General features: G+C 40.2%; 1 protein-coding gene across 1 annotated transcript in view; it reads left to right on the top strand.

Moving 5' to 3' along the window:
* The window catches only part of ELP3 (elongator acetyltransferase complex subunit 3), a 112778-nt gene that overhangs the window by 66683 nt on the left and 30363 nt on the right, over positions 1-15732 (top strand). Inside the window, exons 11-13 of the mRNA XM_004270701.4 lie at positions 10998-11088; positions 13634-13699; positions 15262-15489. Of these exons, the coding sequence (XP_004270749.1) occupies positions 10998-11088; positions 13634-13699; positions 15262-15489 (385 nt within the window). The remainder of the gene's footprint in view (positions 1-10997; positions 11089-13633; positions 13700-15261; positions 15490-15732) is intronic.

Raw genomic sequence — 15732 nt, 5'->3', positions numbered from 1 at the left:
GCAGAGGCCGGCATGACGTTGCACCAGCCTGAGGCGCGCCGCGCGTTCTCTCGCGGAAGTTGTCCCTGGATCACGAGACCCTGGCAGTGGCGGGCTGCACAGACTCCCGGGAGGGCTGTGTGGAGAGTGACCTGCGCTCGCACACAGGCTTCTTGGTGGCGGCAGCAGCAGCCTTAGCATATCATGCCCATCTCTGGGGTCCGCGCTTTTAGCCGCGGCTCGCGCCCGTCTCTGGAGCTCCTTTAAGCAGCGCTCTTAATCCCCTCTCCTCACGCACCAGGAAACAAAGAGGGAAGAAAAAGTCTCTTGCCTCTTCGGCAGGTCCAGACTTTTACCCATACTCCCGGCTAGCTGTGGTGCACTAACCCCCTGCAGGCTGTGTTCATGCTGCCAACCCCAGTTCTCTCCCTGGGATCCGACCGAAGCCCGAGCCTCAGCTCCCAGCTCACCTGCCCCGGCGGGTGAGCAGACAAATCTCTTGGGCTGGTGAGTGCCAGTCGGCACCGATCCTTTGTGTGGGAGTCTCTCCGCTTTGCCCTCAGCACCCCTGTTGCTGTGCTCTCCTCTGCGGCTCCGAAGCTTCCCCCCTCCGCCACCCGCAGTCTCCGCCCGCGAGGAGGCTTCCTAATGTGTGGAAACCTTTCCTCCTTCACAGCTCCCTCCCACTGGTGCAGGTCCCATTCCTGTCCTTTTGTCTCTGTTTATTCTTTTTTCTTTTGCCCTACCCAGGTACGTGGGGAGTTTCTTGCCTTTTGGGAGGTCTGAGGTCTTCTGCCAGCGTTCAGTAGGTGTTCTGTAGGAGTTGTTCCACGTGTAGATGTATTTCTGGTGTATCTGTGGGGAGGAAGGTGATCTCTGCGTCTTACTCTTCCGCCATCTTCCCCTTGTCCTCCTTTTGCTTTAAATTTCTTACTGCTGTAACCAGCGAGTCAAAAGCAACAAAGACATTGCTATAACAGTAAAAGCTTAATTTTATAGGCTTTATGAAATACCACTATGGAACATTATCCTGGCTTACCACCAACTGAAAAAATAAGGATTTCAAGAAAACAGGAGCAGCAAATATAGTCTCTATAGGAAAATTGTAAAGGGGCCATGACAGCAAGAATTAAGAATACGTATATTATACAACCAAAAGGGTGTACAAGGAGAAAGGCATGATATTATGGATAACAAACATGAGGCTGATTAAAGACACCTCCCTGTTCCTAGTTCTCCTGTCATGACCCCATTGCAGCTCTCTGGAGAGCTGTCCTTGTTCACATAGTACACTTAACACTTAATAACAATTTGGTAGCTGTGTTCTGATAAAACAGCTTCATATCTCTGCATAAAAACTTTATGCTCCATTTACTGATGTTTTTAAAGTTATATTCAGATATAGCTGGAACTTGGTATATCTGGACTTCTAGAAAGAAACTTGTATCGAGGGCTTGATGGTAAAATGTTGAAAAAGAAGTGCTAAGGAAAGTGTTAATGGGTAACTCAAGGTTTACATACAGATGTGTACAAGAGAAGGCTGAGTGTTTAGACAGTGTTCAGGGGCTGAGAAACCTTTTGAGTTGGGAAAAGAGAATCGCACTGTTTCTTCTATCTTCAGTTTTAAACTTTTAGAACGATTCTGAAAATGTAGAAAACTGATAGTGGTCTAGAAGTGCAGTTAAGTACCCTCACTCTATTAATTTGGAAGCAGTTGGTTATGTCTTGCTGGAAAGAAGCCATTAGCAAAGCAAAAAGCCTCCTCTTAGGGTGTTTAATCCAGGTGATTTTAATAATTATAGTTAATTTTTGTTTTAAATCATAGTAAAGGAAAATCATGTGTGTCTTTTTGTTCTGTGCCTTTAGAAAATCTGGCTATCTCTATGTTGGTTCACCTAGTGACAGCTTCTACTAATTACAAGCAACTTGCTTAGTGTTCACTAGCAAATCTAAACTTATACATGGAGGAGAAGATTTTAGGAATTATTTTCTAGACAGGTGTCAGAAGGAAGGAACAAAGGAAGGAAAATGGGAGGGAAGATATTTCAAGTGAAAACACAGTGTTTTACACTTGTCTTTTTTTTAAAAAACACTATAATTTACTATTAGATTACCTGATATTTTTTTAATTGGCCATTTTCCCCACTCCACCCCCCTTTTTTTTCTTAATTAATTTACACTTTAAATTTTATGACAGTTGAGTCAATACCATTTTACCGGGTGTTTTTATGAAGTAGCATCCCAATAGATTATTCTGTATTGCAGCCCTGAAGGGTGCAGTCAATGATTAAATGTAAAATTCTGTCCAGGCACATGATGGAGCCACATTAAACTGCTGGTGCCCACAGGCTGTGTAACAGCTGTCTGCCTTGATGTGATTTTTTTAAATCACTGTGAAGCATTAGAATAGAACACCAATTTGCAGCCAAAAGATGCTTCTGAAGTGCAAGAAACTTCAGACCAAAAAAGCTCTAGACAGCATTTTGAAAGGCTTTTGATGAGCAGATTGCAAATATTAGTGCCTGTAAGCTTGAAAATGTTACCTGTGAAATAGAAAAGTGAATATTTTTGAATGTAGTATCTCTTCAAGCCAAGAAAGTGAAACAAATGGAAAAACCTAAAAATAATTTTAAGTCCCACCTAGATGGATGTATCAAGTTCAGATGGTCAGTAATCTTACCTGGGTTTTGAACTCCTAGGAGTCTGTAACAGTGTCTATTTATATATTCCAAATTGGTTAATATACTACTTTGCACATAGAAGATGCTCAACATATATAGAACTCTCTCTCTTCATTTTTAGTGAAAAAAACTTTATCACTGAAAGTGGAGATTGCCACATTTCTATTCCCTAATGAGGAAAAACTCCTGTCTGGTACACTCCAGGCATTTCACTGCCAAAGACCATTAAAGCCATATTGCATTTGTAGTGACAGACATAAATTTAAGGACATTATGAACTGTCAGCATCATTATAAAGCCCTGTGTTACCAGGTCCACACTGACTTGTGCTTTGGGGTAGTCAGTGCCAGCTTCAGGGACATGCAACCTGTGTAGTCTCATAGGTCTTTAACTTGGCCTAATGCTCTGCTCTCACTGTCTTGAAACCATTAATAATTTTTTCAGAAGAGGCCCCCTGTTCTCCTTTTGCACTAGGCACCACAAATTATTAGCTAGCCCTGCTGGTAATTCTGTCTTTCTGTCATATAGTTCTGCTTAACAACACCATATGATAAAACCTAGACCTTAGAGAGTTTACTTGTATTGAAAATTTTAGTGTCTTTTAAAAGTACCGGTTCACAAGAGATCACTGAGGAAATCAAAAATACCTAGAAACAAATCACAATGAAAACACGAGGACCCAAAACTTATGGGATGCAGCAAAAGCAGTTCTAAGAGGGAAGTTTATAGCAATACAATCCTACCTCAAAAAACAAGAAACATCTCAAACGACCTAACCGTACACTTAAAGCAATTAGAGAAAGAAGAACAAAAAAAAACCCCAAAGTTAGCAGAAGGAAAGAAATCATAAAGATCAGTTCAGAAATAAATGAAAAAGAAATGAAGGGAACGATAGCAAAGATCAATAAAACTAAAAGCTGGTTGTTTGAGAAGATAAACAAAATTGACAAACCATTAGCCAGACTCAAGAAATAAAGGGAGAGGACTCAAATCAATAGAATAGAAATGAAAAAGGAAAAGTAACAACTGACACTGCAGAAATACAAAAGATCATGAGAGATTACTACAGGCAACTATATGCCAATAAAATGGACAACCTGGAAGAAATGGACAAATTCTTGGAAAAGCACAACTTGCCAAGACTGAATCAGGAGGACAATATAAACAGACCGATCACAAGCACTGAAATTGAGACTGTGATTAAAAATCTTCCAACAAACAAAAGCCCAGGACCAGATGGCTTCACAGGCGAATTCTTTCAAACATTTAGAGAAGAGATAACATCAATCCTTCTCAAACTCTTCCAAAATATAGCAGAGGGAGGAACACTGAAACTCATTCTACGAGGCCACCATCACCCTGATATCAAAATCAGACAAAGATGTCACAAAGAAAGAAAACTACAGGCCAGTATCACTGATGAACACAGATGCAAAAATGCTCAACAGAATACTAGCAAACAGAATCCAACAGCACATTAAAAGGATCATACACCATGATCAAGTGGGGTTTATCCCAGGAATGCAAGGATTCTTCAGTATATGCAGATCAGTCAATGTGATAAACCATATTAACAAACCGAAGGAGAAAAACCATATGATCATCTCAATAGATGCAGAAAAAACTTTCGACAAAATTCAACACCCATTTATGATAAAAACCCTGCAGAAAGTAGGCATAGAAGGAACTTACCTCAACATAATAAAGGCCATATATGACAAACCCACAGCCAACATGGTTCTCAATGGTGAAAAACTGAAACCATTTCCTCTAAGACCAGGTACAAAACAAGGTTGTCCACTCTCAGCACTATTGTTCAACATAGTTTTGGAAGTTTTAGCCACAGCAATCAGAGAAGAAAAATAAATAAAAGGAATGCAAATCGGAAAAGAAGTAAAGCTGTCACTGTTTGCAGATGACATGATACTATGCATAGAGAATCCTAAAGATGCTACCAGAAAACTACTAGAGCTAATCAATGAATTCAGTAAAGTAGCCGGATACAAGATTAATGCACAGAAATCTCTGGCATTTCCTATACACTAGTGATGAAAAATCTGAAAGAAAAATTAAGAAAACACTCGCATTTACCACTGCAACAAAAAGAATAAAATATCTAGGAATAAACCTACCTAAGGAGACAGAAGACCTGTACGCAAAAAACTATAAGACACTGATGAAAGAAATTAAAGATGATACAAACAGATGGAGAGATATACCATGTTCTTGGACTGGAAGAATCAACATTGTGAAAATGACTATACTACCCAAAGCAATCTACAGATTCAGTGCAATCCCTGTCAAGCTACCAAAGGCATTTTTCACAGAACTAGAACAGAAAATTTTACAATTTGTATGGAAATGCAAAAGACCCCGAATAGCCAAAGCAATCTTGAGAAAGAAAAACGGAGCTGGAGGAATCAGGCTACCTGACTTCAGACTATACTACAAAGCTACAGTAATCAAGACAGTATGGTACTGGCACAAAAACAGAAAGATAGATCAATGGAACAGGATACAAAGCCCAGAGATAAACCCACGCACATATGGTCACTGTATCTGTGACAAAGGAGGCAAGAATATACAATGGAAAAAGGACAGCTTGTTCAATAAATGGTGCTGGGAAAACTGGACAGCTACATGTAAAAGAATGAAATTAGAACACTCCCTAACACCATACACAAAAATAAACTCAAAATGGATTAAAGGGGCTTCCCTGGTGGTGCAGTGGTTGAGAGTCCCCCTGCCGATGCAGGGGACACGGGTTCGTGCCCCAGTCCGGGAAGATCCCACGTGCCACAGAGCGGCTAGGCCCATGAGCCATGGCCGCTGAGCGTGCGTGTCCGGAGCCTGTGCTCCGCAACGGGAGAGGCCACAACAGTGAGAGGCCTGCGTACCGCCAAAAAAAAAAAAAAAAAAAGGATTAAATTTAAATGTAAGGCCAGACACTATAAAACTCTTAGAGGAAAAACATAGGCAGAGCACTCTGTGACATAAATCACAGCAAGATCCTTTTTGACCCACCTCCTAGAGAAATGGAAATAAGAACAAAAATAAACAAATGGGACCTAATGAAACTTAAGAGCTTTTGCACAGCAAAGGAAACCATAAACAAGGCGAAAAGACCACCCTCAGAATGGAAGAAAATATTTGCAAATGAAGCAACTGACAAAGGATTCTTCTCCAAAATATACCAGCAGCTCATACAGCTCAATATCAAAAAACAAACAACGCAATCCAAAATGGGCAGAAGACCTAAATAGACATTTCTCCAAAAAAGATATACAGATTGTTAACAAACACATGAAAGGATGCTCAACGTCACTAATCATTAGAGAAATGCAAATCAAAACTACAATGAAGTATCACCTCACACCAGTCAGAATGGCCATCATCAGAAAATATACAAACAATAAATGCTGGAGAGGGTGTGGAGAAAAGGGAACCCTCTTGCACTGTTGGTGGGAATGTGAACTGATACGGCCACTATGGAGAACAGTTTGGAAGTTCCTTAAAAAACTAAAAATAGGGCTTCCCTGGTGGCACAGTGGTTGAGAGTCCGCCTGCCGATGCAGGGGACACGGGTTCGTGCCCTGGTTCTGGAAGATCCCACATGCAGCGGAGCGGCTAGGCCCGTGAGTCATGGCCGGTGAGCCTGCGCATCTGGAGCCTGTGGTCCGCAGTGGGTGAGGCCACGGCAGTGAGAGGCCCGTGTACCGCAAAAAAAAAAAAAAAAAAAACTATAAATAGAACTACCATATGACCCAGCAATCCTACTACTGGGCATATACCCGGAGAAACCCATAATTCAAAAAAGAGTCATGTACCACAATGTTCATTGCAGCTCTGTTTACAGTAGCCAGGACATGGAAGTAACCTAAGTGTCCATTGACAGATGAATGGATAAAGAAGATGTGGCACATATATACAGTGGCATATTACTCAGCCATAAAAAGAAACGAAAGTGAGTTATTTGTAGTGAGGTGGATGGACAGAGTGAAGCAAGGCAGAAAGAGAAAAATAAATACTGTATGCTAACACATATATATGGAATCTAAAAAAAAAATGATTCTGAAGAACCTAGGGGCAGGACAGGAATAAAGACGCAGACATAGAGAATGGACTTGAGGACACGGGGAGGGGGAAGGGTAAGCTGGAACAAAGTGAGAGAGTGGCATGTACTTACTTGTACTACCAAATGTAAAACAGATAGCTAGTGGGAAGCAGCCGCATAGCACAGGGAGATCAGCTTGGTGCTTTGTGACCACCTAGAGGGGTGGGATAGGGAGGGTGGGAGGGAGACGCAAGAGGGAGGAGATATGGGGATATATGTATGTGTATAGCTGATTCACTTTGTTATAAAGCAGAAACTAACACACCATCGTAAAGCAATTATACTCCAATAAAGATGTTAAAAAAAAAAAAAGGACCGGTTCATTATTACTGTATTGTTTATTTGTGGCAAACTGTTTTTTTTGGTTTTTTTGTGGTACACGGGCCTCTCACTGCAGTGGCCTCTCCCGTTGCGGAGCAACAGGCTCCAGACGCGCAGGCTCAGCGGCCATGGCTCACGGGCCCAGCCGCTCACACGGCATGTGGGATCTTCCCGGACCGGGGCGTGAACCCGCGTCCCCTGCATCGGCAGGCGGACTCCCAACCACTGCGCCACCAGGGAAGCCCAAGGACCGGTTCATTATTAACAATATTTGTAGAGCCCATCTTCCTTTCCCTTCATCTCCCCTTCCCATCACCTCCAGAGCAGTGCCACAGAGGTGTTGAGAGCAGCATGCTTGGCATCTGAAGAAATGTAGAGTAATAGTGAGTGCAGAGGTGTCACCAAGAGTAGTTGGGAGATTGGTTGTATTGAGCAAATAAGTTGTTTGATTTAGCAAGCAAATAAATATACTAAAGATAAGGAAGCCAGGTTTCTCACTGTCCAAAGGGATTTACAGACATTGAAGGGTAGAAAGCTGAAAAGAACACTGAGGCACTGGATTAGAATTGTAATTATCAGCATGATTTCACAGCTTTTTAAATTTGTATGTAGAAACGGTTATAATGTTTATATATTTGAATATATGAATATAAATATATATACACATATGTGTATACATACATAAATTTCTTAGTTGTGTACACTGAAAGGGTCTAGAGGCAATGATACCTCAATAGTAATGAGCACAATGAGTGCTCAGATCTTGGTTTCTAAATACCACCCTCCACTAAAAGGAATCAGCGATGCTTGGATAAGTGGCCAATTCTAGGACTGGGGCAGCAAACATATAAGATCAACGTGTAACATCATGTTGTTCCAGAAAGTAAAGAAATATTCAAAGAATGGTGGGAACATGTCAAAAGGACCCCAAAGCCAGCCTGAATGCATGCCCACTGACCAAATCTAATGTAAGCAACAAAATAAATACTGTTAATATCAGATTACAGCTCATTGAATAAAATAGAAATCTGTGCATTTATAAATAAATGAATAAATAGAGAAGGGAACATTCTTAATATACAAGCTCAACTAATAAATGCAGAAGGGATGGTAGAAATAGATAATCACCATTGAGGTCTATTATAGGGACGGTGATACAGAAGGAGTCATCGGTGGATGCTAGACTGGTAGTTGGAGGCTTGGTGAGGAACAGGATATTGGCATGATGCAGTGTACTTGTTTCAGCTCTCATACTGTAACAAGTGTCCTTTCACAGTCCATTTAATAACATATTTTTCACATTTTTATGCTTTTTGTTGATTTTGCTGTTTAAAATAGCCCCCACATGTAGTGCCGAGGTGCTGTCTATCTAGTGTTCCTAAGTACAAGAAGGCTGTGATGTGTCTTACAAAGAAAATGAATGTGTTAGATAAGCTTCATTGCAGCATGAATTATAGTGCTATTGGCCACAAGTGCAATGTTACCGAATCAATTCTGTGTTAAATAAAGTGTTTTTAGCTGGAAACCCACATAAAACAAGGTTACATGTTGATCAGTTGGAGAAAATGGACTAAAGGCTCACAGGAACCTAACCCTGCATTTTCCATAGGAGCAGTGCTTCACTGTTTGCTAATTCAGTGTTCATGGCACATTATAGGACTTCACTGCCATGAATAACAAGAATCAGATGTATCTCGTGTAATGGGTACTGCCGAAACCGATAAGTGTCGTTTCAGGGGGGCCCCAAGGAGCCCAGTCTTTTATGTCTCAGCACAGAAAGAATTCAGCGAGAGTCAAAGTGATAGATAAGCAGTGATTTATTAGAATAGAATAGGATGCTTGTGAGGCTTACAAGCGGCTGGGCAAGAAGGTGCTGCGCCCTGAGAACTTAGTGGGCTACAGTTTTGTAATCAAAGGAAAAGTGGGGAGGGTGAAAAGACCACCTTCTTCCTCATTCTTGAGTAGACGTCGTGCTTCCATCATCAGCTCCTCCTCCAGATTGGGCACGGGAGTTTTCTTGTCCCTACATGGTCAAGCCAGGACTGTCATGGCACTATTTATTTCAGGTCTTTCACTTTGAAATGTCACCTTTCCATAAAGTACTGTTTTTTATGTGTGCAGAGAGCATGTCCTAGGGATCATTAACTTACTGAGCTCACTGGGCAGGATGTAGGTCTCATGTCACCCTTGTTTTTATTGTTTTAGGGCTTGTCTCATGCATGGGTTTTGTTGCTAAGCAGGCCTGCTTGGCTTTGTGGTTAAGCAAACCTGCTTTCTTGAATGACCATTAACTTACAGGGGTCTCCCATACTTTTTTCTTTACTTACAATCCCCTAGTGGGATTAACTATTTAATTGCCTAATTTGTCCCTTTACTTTGTCCCTATCACTAACAGTGGTTGCCATTGGTTTTATCAGATTAATTTCACATGATGTATAACAGTGTTCAAAATTTTACTCTGTTGTGAAACTATACGTATGTATTTGTGAGTGATTTATAAAATATTTCAGGGTTAAAAGGGACATGTGGAAGACTAACTTTGACTTATATAATATGAAATAGTAGAATATTTAAAACAGTTGTTTGTACATTTCTTGTTAAAATAAACTATACTTTTTAGTTGACTAGCCTTCTTTCGGTTTCATCTGCTTACTGATTTAAGATGAATTTGATTTTAAGAAATTATAGTTCCAAAGATAGAAAGTTTATTTTACTAGAAAGTATAAGTAAACCGTATCTATTAACTAATCACTCTAAAATATGTTTTTTATGTTGCTCTCACTTTGAACTCCTTGGTATGTCTTTCTCTTAAAGAATTTTGGCTTATCAGTGCTTTATAGTTGTTTCCAGAGCCTGATAGATTTATTGTGTATAGTTTCTAATGCTTATCAATTGGCTTTTGATACTTTTTTGAGTGATTGGGGAATATCTTATTAGAATCAAATAGATGAATTAGCTAATTTTATTTACTTAACATTTGGAGGGATAAGTGAAAAGAGAAGGAAAAGACTCAAGCTGATTCAAAAGCAAAAATGAGAAGAAAAGATAAATGACATATTCTCCAAGTCTTCTAATCAACCAAATATTAGACAAAAGAAATAGGGGATTTGTCTTTAAACTGGAGATGTGCTGAGCATATTCTTACTTTAGGGTTTTTTTTTAAACTGTCTTTAGATACTGATTTTTGTCTAGAAGGGATAGTGGGGGCTACTAAAATGAAACTCATAATTTCAACTTTTGCTTGACATTTCCTTGGTACTGGGCACTTTACACTATATTAATGCCAGGAAAAAAATTTTTATCTACTCTCATCTTTAGGCAAGTTCTTATTCTTCGAATGCAGAGTCACTTCTAATTTAGATTTTTAGGAAATGGGAAAAAATTTATTCTTTGAGACCAGTTGTCTAAGCCAGGCTTTTGCGCTTCCTGGTTACTTGTCATTCAGCAACTGTATGGGAAAGTGTTTGTAAGCTATAAATCAGTGTGTTAATAATAATTTTTATTTCTCCTCTGAAATTGGACTTTGTAAAAACTTTGTAAAAAACAGTTTTATTTCTTGTTTTGTTTAGTACAGATGTCTGTTTCTTCAGCCAAAAATCATTACTAATGGTTATTGGGCATTTGTTTTGTACTTTGTAATCTTATATAGTGTTTTCATCAGATGTTTCTTAGAAAAACCCTGAGTGATAGGTGAAAATCATAATTTCATAGATGGGAAAACTGGGAGGTAGAAAAGCGGTGAACCTTGCTTTTGGGTCAGAATATTCAACCTCTGCTTTCCTGGTTGGTTTTGAGGTGGGGAAGGGGTGGTTTTGTTCTTTTTGTTTTTTTAAATATCCCTGCCTTTTACTGCTGTAGAGAGTGACTTATATTTTACAACAGCTGATGTTTTTCTCCTACAGAGATATTCCAATGCCCTTAGTCAGCTCAGGAGTAGAGCATGGTAACTTGAGAGAGCTGGCATTTGCAAGAATGAAAGACCTTGGAATACAGGTAAGAGCCTGACCATAACTGTTGAGATCAAAGTAGTCTGAGACACGAAAACCTGTGATACTATCACATTACAAACTTACAGGTTTGGTCAAAAAGCTTTCATGTATTGAAGCCATTCTTACTGTATAACACATTGAAATTGAAGCTAGTGGTTGCAAAGTCTGCATCCTATCCCCTACACCCCTCTGCTTTCTTCTAAAAGAGCGTAGGTTTGTCAATTTAATGGTTGTTTTTCCTGCCTTCTCAGATTGCCAACTATGTGTTCAACTCCTTTTTTTAAAAAACTTTTTTTTTTGTTTTGAAGTATTGGGTGTTCAATTCTTGACTAGTGGTTAGAGAAGAATACAACAGTTGAAGAAACAAGGCTTACATAGTGAAATAATTAGCAATGTTATTGCCCAGATATACCAGTCTCCCTCGCCCTGCCCCACCCCCATGTCTATTCACTCACTCATTTATTTCACAAATATTTACTAAACACCTCCTTTCTGCTTTCCCTGAAAGAGCCCAGGAATCTGCAATTTGACAGTCTGTAGATGATTCTGAAATCACGATAAGGTTTGAAACTCAGTGCCCTAGGAGCTATTTCTCAGAGCTGCTAAAGAGAAAAGGCCAGGAGGGTGTCTAAGCCTGAGCACTGATTCCTGGCCTCTGCCTTCAAAGATTCTCGTTCACTCCATCTGGGATGGAGCTGTGGGAGGTTCTCATTCACAGTGCAAACATCGACCCCACTTCGAAAGATGTCGTTGAGAGGACTGCATATCATGTTTGTGGACCTACCCAAAACATTTTGTCCTCTGTCAATATATTATGGAGAAAATTTTTCAGAAAGTTGTTTGTCCGTAGGAGAATTTGTGAACATTATGGCTTATTCTACCCTCCCCCCCAAAAAAATTTCAGTTCTAGAAAAACAGCAAATGTATGTACAGTAATGAAAGCCCCAAACAAGAGCGTGTGCCTGCTCAGCCTCCCAGTCCCTGCCTGTCCTTGTCATCCGGCCCCTCCTCCTGAGAATACCACTGCCCAGTGACCCACCCGGCCTGCTCAGCCTGCTGATCTCATCAACCAGGCACTGTTTTTAACCCTGTACCCCTCTTAACCCGTGATAGCCTGTCATAAGGTAAACTGGGATTGAGTCTAAAGACTGGAATGCAGTCACACCGAAAGACATCCAGTTCACATAGGCAGTGTCTTTACTAGAAAATAAGCACACACCAATCTCTGCCTTAAAAAGCATTCCCCTCCCCTCCAAAAAAAAAGAAAAAAGCATGCAAGTGTTCATTAAAAGCATGTAATATGGGTTCCCGGGGCATGGAAATAGCTTAGTTCTTTTAGAACTGAATAATGAGCTCTTATTTTTCTCATGGAATTCCATCCATATATATACTAAATATACTATTAGTAGTATAGCTGCATGACATCATCAGATTTCCTATGGCAATCTTTTCTCACTGATGGAAAATGTTAGAATCCTGGAAATAATTTTTACAGTTCTATAGGGGAAAATATACCATAGGGCATATAATAGTTACTGTAATTATAAATGTCAGGCTGTGTAGCCTGCACACTAGGTTGTGGAATAGAAGCAAGAGTTACATCACATAGCTTGGCCGTGCAGACCAGGCACTGCTTCCGTATCATCCACAGGCAGCTTTGTGCTTCCCAGGGACACTCAAAGAGCCAATCTGTGACTGTGGTTCAGATTGTATAATAAATAGCTCAAGGTTCTTTCTTTCCATTCTTCTTCCTTCCCTTCCTTCCTCCCTCCCATCCTTTCTTCCACAGAGCCCTTCTCTGCAAAAAACAGCAGTCTTAGCTTCCCTCTTTCTGACATTCCTAAAATGATACAAATATGGTGATGCTAAAAATGTTAACTGCCATAAAATGGTGAAGGTTTTAAAAAATTAGGAATATGGGTTTTTTCTTTTTTTTTTTTTTTTTTTTTTTTTTTTGCGGTACGCAGGCCTCTCACTGCTGTGGCCTCTCCCGTTGCGGAGCACAGGCTCTGGACGCGCAGGCCCAGCAGCCGTGGCTCACGGGCCCAGCCGCTCCGCAGCATGTGGGATCTTCCCAGACTGGGGCACGAACCTGTGTCCCCTGCATTGGCAGGCGGACTCGCAACCACTGCGCCACCAGGGAAGCCCAGGAATTCAGTTTTTACTCTTCGGTAGACATAGTTTTGGGTTGCACTTTCAGATACAGTTATATCCTCTGGATTTTCAGATTTTAGAATGTATGTTCTTTACTTTCAGTATTGTATATTGATCTCCTTTGGATTCTAAACTTATTTTAAAAGCAATACTGTACCAACTTCATGTATTTCTAGTTTGTTTTTCCCTATCCTCAGGTTTATTAAAGATGGCTTCATTTTTAATTCATTTCTTTTACCTCAATGTAAATTATGTCCAAACTTAATTTTGAGCCCAGGATTTGGTGGAGAAGTTTCAATAAAAATTGAATTAGTTACCAGTTTTATATTTGCCCCCCCTTCCCACTTTTTTTTCTTTCTTTTCTTTCTTTCTTTCCTTTCTTTTTTTTTTGGCAGTGTCGAGACGTGAGAACCAGAGAGGTTGGAATCCAAGAAATTCATCACAAAGTGCGTCCATACCAGGTTAGTTTCTTCATTTTATAGAGAGATTGGGTCCTGTTCATTAATCTTTGTCAAGCCTGGGCCTACACCTACTTACCAGTAGGACCAAACCCTAGAAGTTAATGAGTAAACTAAGAGCAAAGAGTAATTCAGAATGAAGTCAAGCCAGGAAAGCCAGATATGAGGGTGGCTCAACTCTAGAAGAGCCAGGTTAGGAAAACCAAGTTTGAACTTCACTGTAGATCAGCACTGTCCAGTAGAACTTTCCGTAGTGTTGGAAATGTTCTATAATCTGTGCCATCTAATAGGATATCAGCTACCAGTCACATGGGACTTGAAATGTGGCTAGTGCAAAGAAGAACTTAGTTTTTAATTTTATTTAATTTCAAGTAATTCCAATGTAAATAGCCAAATGTGACTAGTGGCTACCTTCAGGTAAAGCTGAGTGTCATGTGCTTATCTCTGCGTGCAACTGTTAAATTATTGCCTGTTGATGGTAATCAAGCGAATAGATCAGCCATATCAACAGGGGTTCCACACAACGTGTTTGTGATGAATTAACTTCTCTCCTAGAATGACATCGTGTTAGCCATTTGCCAGATTTTCTGTGGGGGTTAGCTGTCGTGTAGGAGCCCATTTGAGAAAGGCTAGAGTAGATCTGCATCGATATTCCTGTTCTCAAAGTGAATTGTTTATTTGATTGACGTTTTTCACATTTTGGATCTTTTGAGGAAAAAAGTAGACCCAAGCATGGTTAGTCATTTTGTCAAATTCTTGTGCAATCCAGTTATTCAGCAAACATTAAGTTGAGGAGGAATATCAGTATTAGTCTGTTTATTCACCTCGCTGTGGGTCCAGTCTGCTCATTTTCGGTGTATCTGGGTGTGACTGTGCCCACATATGTAGCTTTCTCTGCATGCATATTGCTTATATTTACGCAAAGTACGAGGGACACGAGCAGGAAGCAAGAGTCAAAAGCCCATGTAGACTGCTAACACAAAAGCTTCCCCAAAAGCACCTCTCCGGTGATTGGATTTTCTTTAACGTGTTAATCTCATAACTAGGCATACTATTTCAAAGGTCCTGTGGGATACTTTTTTAAAAAACTCCATCAAGGAATAAGTAACCAATAACACATTTTTTCCCCTAAAAGCAGGTTTTAGTGGAGGAGGTAAGGACTAGAAAAGAAAAACATTGAGTACTTGACAGTTCTGGGGCCTCAGGGTGCTCCCAAGAGCTGCACACGTGACATAATGTATAATTTTACCTTAGAGACTCTTCATGGAGGATCAGATTTAAATACATGGAAGCATTTACTGAGCCAAACTGTAAGAATCACAAGGTTAATGAGGTTCAGATATTTATGAAATTGTAAAACTGGTTTCCTTTTTTATAGTCCACGAACAAGTCATGAACTCTCGTTTAATCAGTGCTATTGAGAGGAGACAAGTAAAAAGAAACATAATTTGTGGTTCTTTATCCCTAATCGTGGATATTAGTCTAAATAAACATATATAATAATAGAAACGTACTTTGTTCTGTAGTTTAAAAAAAAAGTTCTTGCGTGGCTTTTTATGAAACAGGTTGAATTGGTAAGAAGAGATTATGTTGCAAATGGTGGCTGGGAGACATTCTTATCCTATGAAGACCCCGATCAAGACATTTTGATTGGCCTCCTGAGATTACGGAAGTGCTCAGAGGAGACATTCCGTTTCGAATTGGTCGGCGGGGTGTCCATAGTCCGAGAGCTGCATGTGTATGGAAGTGTCGTCCCCGTCAGCAGTCGGGATCCCACTAAATTTCAGCATCAGGTATCCTGTATTCCATTTCTGTTTGACTGTGATTAAGAAATTGCTCAAAGGAGGAAAAGAGAAAAAGAATGGGGCAAGGGTGGGAGCAGAGGAAAAGGAGAGGGGAAATTCGGTAAGTGTAGAAACAGGAACCAGTATAATACTACAGTTGTTCAGAGATGTTTTCTCTTTAAATTGCTCCCCTTTGGGTGTGAGGGAGGGGGAGGGAGAGACAAATTGAGACTCAGTCAAGTGGAATATAAT

Source organism: Orcinus orca, chromosome 6 (genome assembly GCF_937001465.1).
Source record: "Orcinus orca chromosome 6, mOrcOrc1.1, whole genome shotgun sequence".
NCBI lineage: Eukaryota > Metazoa > Chordata > Mammalia > Artiodactyla > Delphinidae > Orcinus > Orcinus orca.
Note: the sequence above shows the minus strand (reverse complement) of the source record. Positions and strands in the feature narration are given on the sequence as shown.